The sequence below is a fragment of the Paroedura picta genome, chromosome 2 (assembly GCF_049243985.1).
Source record: "Paroedura picta isolate Pp20150507F chromosome 2, Ppicta_v3.0, whole genome shotgun sequence".
Classification (NCBI taxonomy): domain Eukaryota; kingdom Metazoa; phylum Chordata; class Lepidosauria; order Squamata; family Gekkonidae; genus Paroedura; species Paroedura picta.
The window spans coordinates 92,491,007-92,508,227 of NC_135370.1; the positions used below are offsets into that span (position 1 = coordinate 92,491,007).

At 43.9% G+C, this 17,221-nt stretch overlaps 1 protein-coding gene across 11 annotated transcripts in view; it reads left to right on the top strand.

Annotated features, from left to right (window-relative positions):
• The window catches only part of PLEKHA7 (pleckstrin homology domain containing A7), a 182,503-nt gene that overhangs the window by 34,589 nt on the left and 130,693 nt on the right, over positions 1-17,221 (top strand). The window contains exons 1-2 of one of the 11 annotated variants that reach the window (XM_077321640.1): positions 10,328-10,372; positions 10,704-10,735. The exons of 8 other annotated variants lie outside the window; for them this stretch is intronic. Coding sequence is in view for 1 of the 3 variants with exons in the window: in XM_077321638.1 (XP_077177753.1) it covers positions 10,656-10,735 (80 nt within the window). In the remaining 2 variants the exon portion in view is untranslated. Of the gene's footprint in view, positions 1-10,307; positions 10,736-17,221 lie in introns of those variants that run through there. 2 more of the 11 variants (XM_077321641.1, XM_077321638.1) reach the window with 2 other exon arrangements.

A 17,221-nucleotide genomic window follows, 5' to 3' on the forward strand; every position in this document is an offset into this window, starting at 1 on the left:
ACAAAGTCTTCTGGGACAGATGAACTGCATCCAAGGGTACTAAAATAACTTGCAGATGTCATATCTGAACCTCTGTCCATTATTTTTGACGCTTCTTGGGCAAATGTTGTCCCAATCCAAATGTTGTCCCGATCCAAGAAAGGGAAAAAAGAGGATCCGGGTAACTATCGACCTGTCAGCTTGACATCTGTAGCTGGCAAATTTTGGAACATATCATCAGTCGGTCCTTGAGCAGCTGGAACAGAGGGCTGTGATTTGTAAGACTCAGCATGGGTTTCACAAGAACAAATCATGTCAGACCAACCTTATTTCTTTTTTCGAGAAAGCGATTATCATGTTTGATCAGGGGAATACTGTGGACATAGTTTATCTGGATTTCAGTAAAGCGTTTGATACGGTTCCACATGATATTCTTGTTGACAAGCTGGTAAAATGCGGTATAGATCCTAATTCTGTCAGGTGGATTGATAATTGGTTGACAGATTGTACCCAAAGGGTACTTGTAAATGGTTCAGCATCCTCTTGAAGAACAATGCCAAGTGGAGTTCCCCAGGGATCTGCCCTGGGGCCTGTGTTGTTCAACATATTTTTAAATGATTTGGATGAAGGATTAGAGGGAATATTAATTAAATTTGCAGATGACACTAAACTGGGAGGGGTAGCAAACACAACTGAAGACAGCAACAGAATACAGGATGATCTTGATAGGCTCAAGAACTGGTCAAAAGTGAGTAAAATGAAATTCAATAGGGACAAATGTAAAGTTCTGCATTTACATAGGAAAAACCATCTACAGCAATATAGGATGGGGAAGAGTTGTCTTAGAAGTAGTATTTGCGAAAAGGATCTATGAGTCTTAGTGGACCATACAATGAACGTGATTCAGCAGTGTGACTTGGTGGCTAAAAAGGCAAATGGGATTTGGGACTGCATCAAACGGAGTATCATGTCCAGATCACGGGAGGTGATGGTACCACTTTACTCTGTTCTGGTTCGGCAACTTAGAGTACTGTGCTCAGTTTTGGGCACCCCAGCTGAAGAGGGATGTAGACAAACCAGAGTGTGTCCAGAGGGGGGGCAGCAAAGATGGTGAGGGGTTTGGAGACCAAGATGTATGAAAAAAGGTTGGGGGAGCTTGGTTTGTTTAGCCTGGAGAAGAGATGACTGAGAGGGGATCTTGATAATCAAGTATTTTAAAGGGTGTCATATAGAGGGTGGAGCAGAGTTGTTCTCTCTTGCCCCGAAGGGACAGACTAGATGCAATGGGATGAAATTAATTCAAAAGAAATTCTATCTACACATCCGGAAGAAGTTCCTGACAGTCAGAGTGGTTTCTCAGTGGCACAGGCTTCCTCAGGCGGTGGTGACTTCTCCATCATTTGAAATTTTTAAACAGAGGCTGGATAGCTATCTGACAGAGAGGCTGATTCTGTGAAGATTCAAGAGGGTGGCATGTTAGAGTAGATGAGCAATAGGGTTGCGAGTGACCTGCATAGTGCAGGGGAATTCTATAATTCTACAAAGCAAAATATTTCATTTAGTGAGCAGGAAAGTACAATAATCAAAGCATTGTTGAAACTGGGGCCCAAGATATACGTCTTCACCTATAATCCCCGTCCTGTGGGAATCCAGAAAAGCAGGAGATCATCACATAGCCAAAACTCTCGATATGGGGGATAGGGAAGATGGTTAGAGGTGGGAGGGAGAGAAGAAGAGGGGTGGAATCCAGGGAGGGAATGCGAGGGGCTGTAAACTAGGCAGAATAGACAGGCTGTCCCTCCCCCCATTTTTACCAGTTATATTCTACATACCTAGCTACATTGTTGTTGTTAGGTGCGAAGTCGTGTCCAACCCATCGCGTCCCCATGGACCTCCAGGCCTTCCTGTCCTCTACCATTCCCCGGAGTCCATTTAAGTTTGCACCTACTGCTTCAGTGACTCCATCCAGTCACCTCATTCTCTGTCGTCCCCTTCTTCTTTTGCCCTCAATCGCTCCCAGCATTAGGCTCTTCTCCAGGGAGTCCTTCCTTCTCATGAGGTGGCCAAAGTATTTGAGTTTCATCTTCAGGATCTGGCCTTCTTAGGAGCGGTCCAGGCTGATCTCCTCTAGGACTGACCGGTTTGTTCGCCTTGCAGTCCAAGGGACTCGCGAGAGTCTTCTCCAGCACCAGAGTTCAAAAGCCTAAAATTCTTTGACGCTCGGCCTTATGGTCCAACTTTCGCAGCCATACATTGCAACTGGGAAGACCATAGCCTTGACTAAACGCACTTTTGTTGGCAGGGTGATGTCTCTGCTTTTTAGGATGCTGTCTAGATTTGCCATAGCTTTCCTCCCCAGGAGCAAGCGTCTTTTAATTTCTTTGCTGCAGTCCCCATCTGCAGTGATCTTGGAGCCCAGGAAAATAAAATCTGTCACTATCTCCATTTCTTCCCCATCTATTTGCCAGGAACTGAGAGAGCCGGATGCCATGATCTTTATTTTCTTAATATTGAGTTTCAAGCCAACTTTTACACTCTCCTACTTCACCCGCATCAACAAGCTCTTTAGTTCCTCTTCGCTTTCTGCCATTAGAGTGGTATCATCTGCATATCTGAGGTTGTTGATATTTCTCCCTGCAATCTTGATCCCAATTTGTGACTCCTCTAACCCCGCCTTTCTCATGATGTGTTCCGCATACAAGTTAAATAGGCAAGGCGACAGTATACAGCCTTCCCGAACTCCTTTCTCAATTTTGAACCAACTGGTGATTCCATGTTCAGTTCTCACTGTTGCTTCTTGACCTGCATATAAGTTTTTCAAGAGACAAATGCTCTGATATTCCCATCTCTTTAAGAACTTGCCACAATTTGTTGTGCTCCACACAATCAAAGGCTTTAGCATAAATGAAGCAGAAGTAGATGTTTTTCTGGAACTCCCTAGCTTTCTCCATGATCCACCGTATGTTGGCAATTTGATCTCTAGTTCCTCTGCCTCTTCGAAATCCTGCCTGTACTTCTGGAAGTTCTCGGTCCACATATTGCTGGAGCCTAGCTTGTAGGATTTTGAGCATAACTTTGCTAGCATGAGAAATTAGTGCAATGGTGTGGTAGTTTGAACATTCGTTGGCATTGCCCTTCTTTGGGATTGGAATGTAAACTGACCTTTTCCAATCCTGTGGTCATTGTTGAGTTTTCCAAATTTGCTGGCATATTGAGTGTAGCACTTTTACTGCATCGTCTTTTAAGATTTTGGATAGTTCAACTGGAATGCTGCCACCACCACAGGATGTCTGGCTCCAGGTCAGTAACTACCCCATTGTGGTTATCAGGGATATTAAGCTTGCTCTTGTATAGTTCTTCTGTATAATTTTGCCACCTTTTTTAAATCTCTTCTGCTTCTGTGAGGTCCCTACCATTTTGGTCCCTTATCATACCCATCTTTGCATGAAACGTTCTCTTCATATCTCCAATTTTCTTGAAAAGATCTCTGGTCCTCCCCATTCTATTGTTTTCTTCTATTTGTTTGCTAGAAACAATTGGATTCTGACATATTCTGGCAAGTAGCATTTGCCCTGCGTCTCGCTGCATTTTCCAGATGTCCTGTGGCGTTCACCAATTTTAAAAAAATTGTAAATTTAATTTTTTTTTTGCCGTGCACTGCGCGGCAGCCCAGCAGGCAGCCCTGGAGGCAGGCTGGGCTCAGGAGGTCCCTGCGCAGGGGCCTGGGCTCCAGGGCGAGGCTTGCGTGGCACTGCCATTCCTGCCGGGCCCTGCCGCTCTGCTGCTGCCTGCTTGCGCCTTCCTGCCTCCATGGATCCATCTGCTGGGATCTTCCCGGGCTGCCGCCCTTCTTGAGACCAGTTGTGGGGGAGGGGGGTCCCGGCGGCGGCACATCCCGTCTTAGGTTCCCTTAATTCCGGTCACTTTAGTCAAAACCAAATCCTTGAACTTGATCTGGAAGCAAACTGGCAACCAATGAAGCTGCCGCAGCACTGGCTGGATATGACTCCTCCAAGATGACGTAGTTAGGACCCTCGCAGTTTTATTTTGTACCAGTTGTAGTTTCTGGGTCACGGACAAGGGTAGGCCTGCGTAGGGCACATTATAGTTGCATGGATCACTGTGGCCACATGTTCCGAGGACAGGTAGGGCGCTAGTAGCCGCGATTGTCGTAGGTCGAAAAAGGGCTACTTTAATTATCTGAGCCTCCATTAACAAGGAAGCATCAAGTATCACCCTCCATTTCCTGGCTACTGGTGCAGGTGTTAATTACACCCCATCCAGGCAGGGGAGACGTGCTTCCTGATCCTGCCCCCTTCTACCAAGCCATAGGATGCTATTATTTAGAAATACTATAAAATCATATTCATTTAGCAGTACACACCTTATAGATTGAATAAACTGTGTCTGACAGAATAGTATACATATAGTAAATGTGTTATTGCCACAGATTTTGAACACTTATATTCATATCTGTTAAGATCTTTCAGGTGAAGGTAGTTAAAGAACTAGAATGTTTAACCTTGAACTGATTAGACACTCATATAAATAGACTCTTTTGTTGGGGACACGAGGAGATGAAATACCTATTGTCCATAGGAATATACTTCATGATTTACTCACAGCAACTAAATTGTTAATAGCCAAAATTATGGGATAATCCTTAACCGCTCCTGCGGAGCAGATTAAATAAAGCCCTAAGGGCTATTTGGGAGGAGTTAGGGTGGGCTCTGTCCGTGATAAAAACTCGGAGGGGCGAATCAGGAGCCGCAAAGCCTCACAACTAATATCCAATTGGTTATTGTTTTGGCGCCCTTCCTCCAGGGCAGTGAGAGACTGAAGGATCATAAATATTTGCGCTAGGTATGAGTTAGCCGGTGCTCCCCAACTACTGGGCTGTGGCCCGGTACCAGGTCGCGGCGGGGGGGAGAAAGGCGCGGGCGCACTAGGGGGCATGCCTCCCAATCCCCTCCCCCTGCTCCTGGCGCTCACTGCACCGTTGTAACAAACCCCAATTCATGCCTGTTTAGTTTTGTTTCCTGAAGCCTGGCAAGGCCAAGAGTTGTAAACATGTAAATCTGTCCTCAGGCTCCAATAGTCCCTTACTTTCTCAGGGGGATGTCGTCTTCCTTTCGCTTTATCACTCCCTTTCCGCGACCTTGCACAGACAGCATAGACTCAACAGAAATATAGCCATAGGGAGATTAGACTCTGGCCATCTGGTAGCTTGTGAACCTAGGCACCTTTGGTATGCTTTGCTCTCCCACCTCAATACTTTTGTACCCCTCCCTTATCAAGAGAATCCTATATCCATTCCAAAGTGCCTATTTTCATTTGTTATTGTCAAGATCTTTGCTTAGAAGATCTTGGCTTGCTTTAGCTGTTATGTAGACTCTGTTCAATAAAGTTCTTCCTTGGATTTGCATCTGCCTGTTGGATCCCAGATGTGTCTTTATCGCGGACTCTACTAGCTGGGCTCAGCTGGAGTCCTGACAACCGGGAGTGATCGGCTGCCTCCACTCGCAGCGAGCGCTGTGGGGGGGGGGAGGTGTACCTGCTGGTTTGTGGGCACTGGCACACCGGCGCCCTTGCCTCCCTCTCCTCCCTAGTCCCTAGCCTGAAAAAGGTTGGGGACCACTGAACAGACAAAATGGCGGTTGAGTATAATTTGCATTTTACCAACTTTACCACTATCTCATAGACACTCAACTGCATTCTATAAGATGTTCTTGAAACTTTATCATGAATCTTCCTCCAGGCTAGCTCTAGTTGTCTCAGTTCCTGTTTCTTCTCACAGAGCTCCTCAGTTTAGCAAGGAGCCCACTTGTGACAGGAGCTGAGTTGTCATCGGGGAGATATCTCATCAATGGCAGCCAGCATTCTGTCATACCATTCGCTTACCAGACCATTTAGAGAAGTTTTGGGAGGCATTAGGTCCCACAGAGCATTCAGGAATCCAATCGGATCCATACATCTCTGTGGGTGAGTTAAATCTGCTCGATGCCCAGCTGAGGAGGGGATGGCAGCCTTAGTCAGATTTTCAGGGCATAGTGGTCTGACCATGGTACGGCATTAGCTGAGACCAAATCCATGTTCAACCCTGTGGTGAAAATGAGGTACAGGGTATGGTCTGCTTCATGGGTAGGGCCAACAACAAATTGCAAGAGTCCTAGTATTGCCATGGCTGACATTACGTCCAGCCCTTTTCTATAGGGTGGTATCTCAGCATGGACATTAAAGCCTCCCAGAATTAAGAGTCTAGGGAATTGCAGCATCCAGTCAGCCACCTCCTCTAGCAGGGCTGACAAGGCATCTGGTGCATTGGGCATGCGGTACACTAACCAGATGGCCATGCTCTCTGTTGAGTCCCACCCGAGGCCTACACATTCAATTCCTGGGGTTGAGGGTGTGGGGAGAACCCTGAAGGAGAAGCTCTATCAGATTAGGATTGCTGCCCCATCTCCTCACCTTGCAGTCCGAGACTGATGGAGGTCAGAGAATCTGGAGGAGCTACCTCTTTAAGGGACTGTTTTGCCCTTCCTGACGCATTTCTGTCACACACGCTAGGTCTACATTGCTATTGGCAAAGTAGTTTTGCAAAGTGTATCTCTTATTATTAATCAACCTGGCGTTGCACAGCATCACTGTCAGAGGTGGGTTGTTCACCTTTGCCTCCACCTTCGTGTCCCGAGGGATGGGACAGAGGTTGGAAATGATCTCAGCATGTCTGTATCTCAGATCCCTTATCCCTTGTCTCACCTCCTCCCACCACTGTCTCTGCCTTTTCCCCACAATATCGGGATCCCTGACCCCCTTGACCACTCCCATTGTTATCATTCCATCTGTTATAGCCGCTTAGTGTGAGATATCCATATTTGGAGATTGTTAATAGATCTCAGTAGGTGCTTTATTTCTTCTTGTTTCTAGGGCTCTTTCTCAGGCTCTGGTTTCTTGCTTGGTGTGTGGATTGGTTTCTGGTTTGATTTAATGAATTGTGTGTTTTTGGAGGAATGGCCCTGATCACTAGTAAGCATCTCAGGGCTACCCAATCCAGTTATTCGTTAGGTCTAGGGTGTGATTTGTTGTGTGAAGTTTTTGTTTGGTGGGGTGGCTCTGACTGCCAGTGTTGGCTTCTCAATGATTGCCCGGTCCAGTTGTTTGGTTGTGTGTTAGTGTGTTTTGATCCTGTTTGAGTGTCAAGTCAGGAGACATAGCACAGAGAGCTGTTTCCAACACTTTCTGGGTTGAGCACTTTATAATACAAACCAGGGGCTGTGTAACATTTGCAGCATTAAGAGCCAGTTTGGTGTAGTGGTTAGGAGTGCAGACTTCTAATCTGGCATGCCAGGTTCAATTCTGTACTTCCCCACATGCAGCCAGCTGGGTGACCTTGGGCTCGCCACAGCACTGATAAAACTGTTCTGACCGGGCAGTGATATCAGGGCTCTCTCAGCCTCACCCACCTCACAGGGTGTCTGTTGTGGGGAGAGGAAAGGGAAGGCGACTGTAAGCCACTTTGAGCCTCCTTCGGGTAGGGAAAAGCGGCATATAAGAACCAACTCTTCTTCTAAATTCAATCAGTTGTTTTTAAATCGCAATAACAAAAAATGCAGGAGAGCCATTGAAGCTCATTGGGTGACCTTCAGCTAGTGGAGCCTTTCTCAAGATTTTAACTTTTGAGAAACCCCTGAAACATTCTTCCGGTTTTGAGGACCCCCAGAACAGGCATGATTCTGCAGAATATGGCTGGCAAGCCTACCTGTATACACAACCTCCTAGGGTCCATCCCTTTCCCACCCACCCAGGCCCATTGTTAACCATTTTGGGGGAGTCAAGATGACTATATATTAGAGCTGTGCGCAGTGGTGTCCAAATCGGCTGTCCAAGCCGACGCAGCCAGTGTCTCGCCATGGGGGGGAGGTGCCGGTGCATAACTCTGCACACACACGGAGCTCCACGCCTGCGTGTGTGTGCCAAGTGACGTACCAGTGCCCACACCTTCCTTCCCCCCCCCACGGTACGGCACTGGCTGCGTCAGCTTGGAACGGCCGCATAGGACGCCACTGCGCAAAATCCGTATAAGGTCATAGCACGATAAATGTTTAACAAATTTTAAAAAATATAAAAAATATTTAACTCTTACCCATTCTGGAAATCCTTCAAGGACTTGCAAGAAACCCCAGGGTTTCATTAAACCCCGGTTGAGAAATCCTGAGCTAGTGTCATAGCCTAATCTACCTCTCAGGATTGATATGAGTATAAAATGTACACTTGGTGGTAAGGCAAGATAAAAATGTGTTAGATAAATGTACTAGATCTGAGTTTTCATCTGACAGAAAGTGCTTGGATGAAAATAGCCCAGCTTGCTGGCAAGCCTTAAGAAAAATAATCAAAGGTCTAATCTGCACCTCTTAGATGGCATGACTCATCAGCTGACAGTCTAGAAATGTTGTTTCATCTAGCCAATTTAGGTTTGCATTTTTAGTTCTGGCATTTAGCTGGAAAGTGGAATTATTTCATATGAAATGTGATTACATGCTACATTCATCTTATTTAGATCTATAATGAAGAATTCCTGGAATTCAGAAAAATGCACAACATCTCATTTGTGAAGCAATTTTCAAACTTACCATCTTTGGTCTGACTTATTTTTGTCCTGAAACTTGCTCTTCTGGTCATAATTTAACTGGATTAATTTTTAACAAGAATTTTCTGGAGCAAAGTCTTAGGCCAACAGAACTGCAGACTAGAATTAAAATTTTGATATCTTGTAGACTAGTGTGTGAGGGCTGTTGGTTTGGTTTTTTCTCCAGTTAAAGAGTGACAGATTTTTGTTCAACATTGAAGCTTTAAATAGTTACTGATAATCTGGAAATGAACATATTTTTGGTATGTTGAGGAGACACAGAACTTTAAATATTATATCAGTTGCCCAACACCAAATATTTCTGGTTTCCGTTAACATTCTGATGTATGTGTCTTCATAAATTGTCATGTAATATCTTGATGCAGTGTACCTAGGAATGATATGTGCCCTGGCAGAACATGGATTGCAGTGTTACACTTCACCAAGTAACAGGTTCTTATCACATTGTACCAAGCTCTTTTGGGGATAAGACCTATTTCAGTTTTTATAGAAGAGCTGTATATATCACTTACATGTACATTGTCCCATAACATCTAGGGTTGCCAACTCTGTTGTAGGAAAACCAGAGATTTGGGGATGGTGTCTGGGAAGGTTGGAGTTTAGAGAGGGAGCTCAGCAGGGAGGTGATAACCCATCATGTGACATCATGTACAGGTCAGATGTCAGCCCCTTCATCTTTTCCCCTTTTTGTGAAGTCACTTCCAACAAAATCTAAATATTAAATTTAAATATCCCACATATACCTCCTTCCCCTGATTTTTTCTTCTCACATTTTCATTTCTTGTAGGCTTCTATATTCATCGACTTAGATCCTAAATATTTGTACTGGTAAAACTGTCTGCTATTTAGCTATGTTCTACCTAGGATATTATCTTGTTTAGATGTTTTTATTGTCATATTCCTTGTTTATTTATTTATCTTTATATACCACATTCCTGGTAATACATTAGAATGGTTTATTCGTCATTTTGTTCAAACTGTAGGGTCTTAGTTATTTACCTATGTTGTTTAGGTAATTAAAAAAAACACAGCACTTTGAAGGTTCATTCATTTTCTGGTATTTAGAGCTATGCTGATCTGTGTTATGTCTTTGTTTGAACCATGTTTTTTCTAAGATATTCATTGGGTGTTGAACTTATTATGACAGTAGATGATGCAAATACTTTGAGACTGGGGAATGTGCTCTTGATCATGCTTCCTATTTTTTCAGTATTGATTTTATTTTCCTTTTAGAGACATATTTCATAATTAGTAGATAATGTTTCATTTTGCTCCCAATATTGTATTTGAACACATGGTTTCAATGTGAGACAGTGATCTTTAAACCATGCTAATAAGAGAGGAATTCATGAGGCTTAAAGCTTCACTTAGGATATGTAGGCACTTTGAATTCTTGCACTGGTATGATTTGCAGCAATGTTAGATAGATATATATGGTTAATAAAGTAACACAAACAATTGCTGTTTGGTTTAATTTGTTTAAAACTCTGAAAAGGGAATTCAAGGTCATACATCAGTATTTCTGAAGGAAACCTAGATGTGAAGATAAAAATCATGTTTCACCTGCAGTCTTGATCTTCATTAGCTGATAGGAGGGATTTGCAGCATTGGCAATAAGTTCTGCTGGTTGCTGGCTGACTGCCAAACCAGGCTGCTGTTTAAGATACTAGGTCTGTCGCTCTTTTCCTTTCCCTTGTTCTCTCTAGTCTACAGCATTACATGCCTCATCTGTGCTAGAAGACTACGGTACAAGATTTTGCCTTCTGTTGGATAAAAACCTCTGTCTTATTTTGAAAAAATATACATTTGTAATTTTGGGGTATTTGTGGAGGGTGATCTCTGTGGAAAATGTTGCCATTGAGGAAGAAGCGATCAGATATGCAGTCAGAATTTTAAGACCTGCTCATAGTGCACTTGGGGTCCCCCCCCTTTTTGGCTGCTGAATGACGCTGTACCAATGGATGAATATGTTTTTAATACTTCAGCTTTAACATACAGAATGTGAAAGAGATGTACGTAGTTCCAATACATGAAAGCAATGGGGAGTAAACCTGTATATTCAAACTCTATTTCTCAGCTGGAACATCCATTCTTCCAGGTGACATGCAGGTACGTACATGTTTAGGTTTTTGATGTGTAGATGTATTCAGTCTTGTAAAACTGCATTGTGGTGCCTGCTTTGCTATTGGCAGAATGAACACTTGCCTGAAAACACTTTGAATTGGAGAACAAAGGCACTTCTAACAATAACATATTGATGTGTTTTATGCTAATCCCTCATTTAAATGTTTCTTTTAAAACATTCTTGTCAAGATAGGTTTTTGATGAGCCTAAATCTTGCGAACATGAGCTTGTTCAGAAGCAAAGCTTTTATCTGTATATTGCATTGCAACACTGAAGGTGGTTGTTTTGTCATGCTGTAGCAAAGATGTATCTGTTACACTGTTATGATTCTGTCTGGTTTTTGTTTTTTAATCTCCATATCCTATTTATTCATAGGCGACATGATTCAGTCAGTTGTGTGATGATTAACCTGATTTAACACAGGGCAAAGAGAGGTCCTGAACATTTATGTATATGGAGAAATGATATGAGAAAGATTCTTAGATTTTTTTGTGTGTGTTTCCTTCTTATTCAGTATTCTCTTAAAAATAGACTCTCCTGTAACTTTTTCAGGCGTGTTGTGACAAGGGCTGAAAATTGACAGATTTCTATTAAATGACTTTTTATTGTGCTGATGACTGAAATTGCAGTACAGAATAAATAAGAGTTAAGCAAGTTTTATTACCTTTCACTTGCTAAAAGATATTGAGTTTCTGGTGAACCTTTCTAAAGGAATGCAGTCTTTGTTTACTGTTTCTAAATGTGGAGCAATTGCTGCTTTCTAGTCTAAGAATGGCAAAAGGAAATAACTAGAGTTAAGTCAGAGTTTCTGTACAATTACTCATACGTTTGAAATGTGTTTGAAGAAAAGAGTAAAAGAACAAGTTAATAATTGATGCACCTGACAGCATATGCAGCAGTAGAACCTTAGATATTTGTACCTGTGCTAGTTTCTGATAAGTTTCGTGATTGGAGGCATGATACATATCATCTGTGACTTCGTTTGCTGTTCATATGCCAGTTAATACACTGTGTAGATATTAAACACTGTTCTGAAAAATCCTGAACCCACTATTATTCTTGTTCATTTTTTTATAGCCCTACTGAGTCAGAATGGTAAACTTGATTAATTTATGTCTTAATTATATATGCTTGTACAGTTTTTCTATAGGGTCTCCTTGTTGCTTTCTTTCCTAAAGTAAAGGGTGACGAAGGTTGGCTTTTAAACTAGTTTTGGTGGGATTGCTATTTTACAGCATTCTAGCGTCTAACAATGTATTTGCTTAGTAATGGTTAGAGTTAATGATTAAAAATGTATTAAATAGGAGCTATTGGTTGTTGGTACTAATCTCAAGACTGCTATAAGCTCACTGCGTGGCCCCTTGGCAAGCCTGTCCCTCAGCCAACTATGCCAACTTTGACATAGTTCTGTGGATTCCAGCAATAATGTATGCAATGCATTTTAGTCACTTTGAAAATGCATTGTGGGTTCAATTTAAAGAGTTGTGAACAGAGCAAGACTTGAGGAACAGGGATTTTCCTCCTTCACCTTAGAGAGCCCCTTACAGTATTAGTTCCAGGAAATACTCATAAGCAGCATGGAGAGCAACGTGCAGTTCTGCAGTGGGAGTGGTGAATTTCAAAAATTGTCCCAGCCCCCCAAAAGTGCCATTGCCCCCTTTGTGTAAATAGTATGATGATAGTACAGCATGACTACTAATAGTATATCTTAGTGAATAAACACTGCAGATGGGGGGGGAGCTGGTCAGAGCGGTGTAAGCAGGTAATCTGCATTTGCATCTGCAGTGCGTGTGCTATGCAGGCGATGATAAGCAGTGCATTGAGATTACTTTTTCTGTGTGTGCAAGGTTTCTAGTACTTTTGATTAGAATGACATATCAAAACTGATAGATAATTCACATTAGTTGTGCAGACAGAATAATGGGAAGTGACTTAAAAGGCCTTCCCTGAGTCTTAAAGATTTGAAGATGTGCAGGGAAGGGTCTGACATTCCATTCCTTGCCAGCGAGATTCAGCAAGCTGTATAAAACAGTTTTCCTGTATAAAATTGAGAATCAGATTCCATTCCTAGCAAGTTTACAGACTGTAATGGTCCTTCTTATTTATGATTTCCCTAAGCGGATGAAGAAAAGGGAACTGTGACCCAGCTGATTCTCTTGGGCCTCTCAATGGCTTCTGGAATAACTGTTTGGGTAGAGAATATAAAGCAATGCATTGCAAAGTCTCTGCTTCTTCTTTGATGGGAGATTCCAGAAACTGGTGCTGGGAAACTGCTGTTACTCTGGTCTCCCTCTTGAGCATATGGTGCTGAGTCCATCGGAGAAAGCACCAGCTACTGAAATTAAGGCAAGGGATGTTTTCTGAATGCCTACAAGTCCAAGAACAATAGCCTTCCTGTCCCTTTAAAAATACATCTCTGCTCTTAGCTGCTTGTGTGTGCAGTTCTTTCTTTCTTTCTTTCTTTCTTTCTTTCTTTCTTTCTTTCTTTCTTTCTTTCTTTCTTTCTTTCTTTCTTTCTTTCTTTCTTTCTTTCTTTCTTTCTTTCTTGTTGATGACCTATGCTGGGAAAGAGAGTGGATAGTAGAATTACATAGAACAGCCTTTCTCAACTTTTTTACTCTTGAGAAACACATGGAACATTCTTCAGGCTTCAAGAAATCCCAGAAGTGGCATGTTTGTGTAAAATATGGTTGGGAAGCATAGCTGTGTACACGCCCACTTGGGGCCCCTTCCCTTTTTATCCCCTTCAAGCCCATCATTGGCTATTTAGAGTTGGGTCGACATTATATATGCTCATATCACCCAATGAATATTCAACACATCATTAAAAAATACATTAACTCCCACACATTCAGGGCCTACTGTAATTTTCTGTCATTTCGAGTATATAAGAAAGTCAGAGGATTGTGGCTTTAGTTCCTTAGTGCCTTCTTATTTACCTGTCAGGAAATTCTAGTGAAAGAGAGTATATCTACAGCGGAAAGCATCTGGGTGATAATAAGCGAGGGGAAAACAGTGTGTTGGTTGGTGTCTTCTACTGACCGCCTGACCAACGAGAGGATGTGGATGCTGCACTAGCCAACAGACAAGAGTTGGTGGATGAGGTGAAGGAGGTGGGAACCCTAGGGGGAAGTGACCATGTCCTCATAGAATTCCTTCTGAGATGGGGGGGGGGCAAGGAAGCTTGTAGCCAGACACAGATGTTGGATTTTCGTAGGGCAAACTTTAATAAACTCAGACATGAGTGTCATACCATGGATGAGAATGCTGGAAGGGAAGGGAGCATGTGAAGGGTGAGCGCTACTCAAACAAGAGCTATTGCATGCTCAATCCATGACAATCCTGCTCGGAGCTTGCAGGGCAACAGGACTGGAGGGGTCAGCCTACCACGATCCCAGAAGGCTTGCTAATTTGCATTACCCTGCAAGGAGCAGTTGGAGGCGTGACCTAACCAGTGTGGAGGACTTCCCCCACTGAAGGAGAAAGACAGCTGAAAGGAGGCGGTGTAACTGAACTTTTGACCTGCCTGTTGAAAGCAACAGAAACATTTTTCTGTTGGTGGATGAGGTGAAGGAGGTGGGGACCCTAGGGGGAAGTGACCATGTCCTCATAGAATTCCTTTTGAGATGGGGTGCCAAGGAGGTTTGTAGCCAGATGCAGATATTGGATTTCCGTAGGGCAAACTCAGAGATATGATGACTGTCATACCATGGACGAGAATGCTGGAAGGGAAGGGAGCATGTGAAGGGTGGGCACTACTCAAACAAGAGCTATTGCATGCTCAATCAATGACTATCCCAGAAAGACAAAAATACTGCAGGAGCTCTAAGAAGCCTATTTGGATGAACAGAGAACTTCAAGAGGAACTAAGAAAGAAAAGGGAAATGTTCAGGAAATGGAGGGAAGGACAGAGCTCTAAAGAAGAGTGTCTACAGGTTACTAGGCACTGTAGATCAATCATCAGAAAGGCCAAAGCTGAGAGTGAGATAAGATTGGCCAGGGAAGCCCACTGTAACAAGAAAAGATTTTTCAGTTACGTGAGGAGCAAACGTAAAGTAAAGGAGGCAATAGGCCCACTGTTGAGTGCGGATGGACAAACTCTAATGGAGGATGCAGAGAAAGCAGAACGGCTCAGCACCTATTTTACATCTGTTTTTTCCCACAGGTCAATGGGTTTAGGCACATCTAGAGATGGCAGTAGCCAAGGGTTAGTGTCTGGGTGGCAGGTTGACATGGACACAGAGGTTGTCGAGAGGCATTTAGCTGCACTGGATGAGTTCAAATGATCAAATGAGAACAAAATGCAATTTAATAAAGATAAGTGTAAAGTTCTGCATCTGGGTCAGAAAAATGAAAAGCATGCCTACTGGATGGGGTGTGTCACGCTCCTAGGTAACACTGTATGAACGAGACCTTGGGGTACTTGTGGATTATATGCTAAATATGAGCAGGCGGTAAAAAAGGTGAATGCCATTTTGGGCTGTATCAACAGGGGCATCACATCAAAATCACAAGATGTCATAGTCCCATTGTATACGGCACTGGTCACACCACACCTGGAGTACTGTGTGCAGTTCTGGAGGCATCACTTCAAGAAGGACGTAGATAAAATTGAAAGGGTACAGAGGAAAGCGACGAAGATGATCTGGGTCCAAGGGACCAAGCCCTATGAAGATAGGTTGAGGGACTTGGGAATGTTCAGCCTGGAGAAAAGATGGTTGAGAGGAGACATGATAGTCCTCTTTAAGTATTTGAAAGGTTGTCACTTGGAGGAGGGCAGGATGCTGTTCCCGTTGACTGCAGTGGAAAGGAAGTGCAGTAATGGGTTTAAACTACAAGACAATGATATAGGCTAGATATCAGGGGAATATTTTTCACAGTCAGAGTAGTTCAGCAGTTGGGGTTGCGGCATGGGAGCGGTTGAAAACCGTTGGACTAGCTGGTTGTGGAGGTATTGAGAGAAAACTAGAGTAACTATAGGAAGAGGGAGAGAACAGTCTTGCTAGGCTTCGACGCGCCGTCCCTGCTCCTTTCCCGGCAAGTTGGGAGGTTGTGCAGCTGGAAAGCAGCAGGGCCGCCGCGTCTTCGAAGTGCCATCCCTGCTCCTTTACCCACATCGACACGTAGTGTCTGGCGGCCAAGGAGGCATTGGCTTTGCGCGCCTCCCCATTGCCTCCTTGGTCCAGGATTGACACTCGGAGGGTACAGCTTCAGACTGGACCCTCTGCCAGGAATGTGGAGATGAACCTGGATGCCTATGGAGGCCTACGTCACAGGAGTAGCATTCTTCCATTTGCACTAGGAAGCTATTAGCGCTGTATCTGTCCTCAGACTGCTTGGCTACAGTCATCTGGAGCGATCACCTCCAGATTAGACTTCTGTAACTTGCTCTATGCAGGCCTTCCCTTGTCTTTGACCTGGAAATTGTAGCTGGTACAAAATGCAGTTGTTAGAGTCCTCACAGGAACACCTTGGAGGATCCACATCCAGCCTGTGCTGAGGCAGCTGCATTGGCTCCTGGTTGTAGCCCGGATGAAGTTCAAGGTTTTGGTATTAACCTTTAAGGCCATCCGTGGTCTGGGCCCCTCATATCTGTGGGTCCGCTTATCTCCTTATGCCCCCTGCAGCGCTTTGCACACTGCAGGTATGAATCTGTTGGAGGTTCCCGGCCTGCAGGAGGTTTGCCTGGCCTTGACCAGGGCCTTTTCTGTCTTGGCCTCTACCTGGTGGAATGAGCTCCCAGGAGAGCTGTGGGCCCTGTCATAACTTTCTCAGTTCAGCAGAGCCTGCAAAATAGAAATCTTCCACTAGGTTTTCAGTTGAGGCCAGGGAATGGAAGATCTGGCCCCTCTCAGAAGATCAGGCTCTTCCTGAGATGGTCCCCGTGAGGCATTGGTTATTGATATTAGTAGTCTGTTGAGCCTGGGAAGGGGGAGAGAGCTGTCACCATCATGGGCTGGTTTAATTGGGGCTTTATTTATTTTATTTATTATTTTGAATTATATAACCACCGCTCTCAGTGAACTGGCTCTCAGCGGTTTACAGGTATGTAAAATACAGATCCAATCCATAAAACAATGTCAACAGTATAAAACAATTCCCCCATTAAAATATTACTCTAAAACTCTACAATGTTACAGATGGTAGTTAACAACAAATTCATTCCCCACACAGGGAACCATTGGGCCGGTTTAAAATCAGGCAGATCTCAAAAACAGATATCAGAAGGGGTTAATCACCTCACGGTTCAAGCGCAATCTAATACTGGCCCAAAATCCCTAAGGGGAGGGGGGGACCTTAGCCCTGGAATCACTACCCGGCTTCAACCAAATGCCGGGTGGGAGAGCTCCTTCTTGCAGGCCATGTGGAACTCAGAGAGCTTTGTCAGGGCCCACAGCTCTTTAGGGAGCTCATTCCAGCAGCTAGAGGCCAGGACAGAAAGGGTCCTGGTCCTGGTCAAGGCCAGGTGTG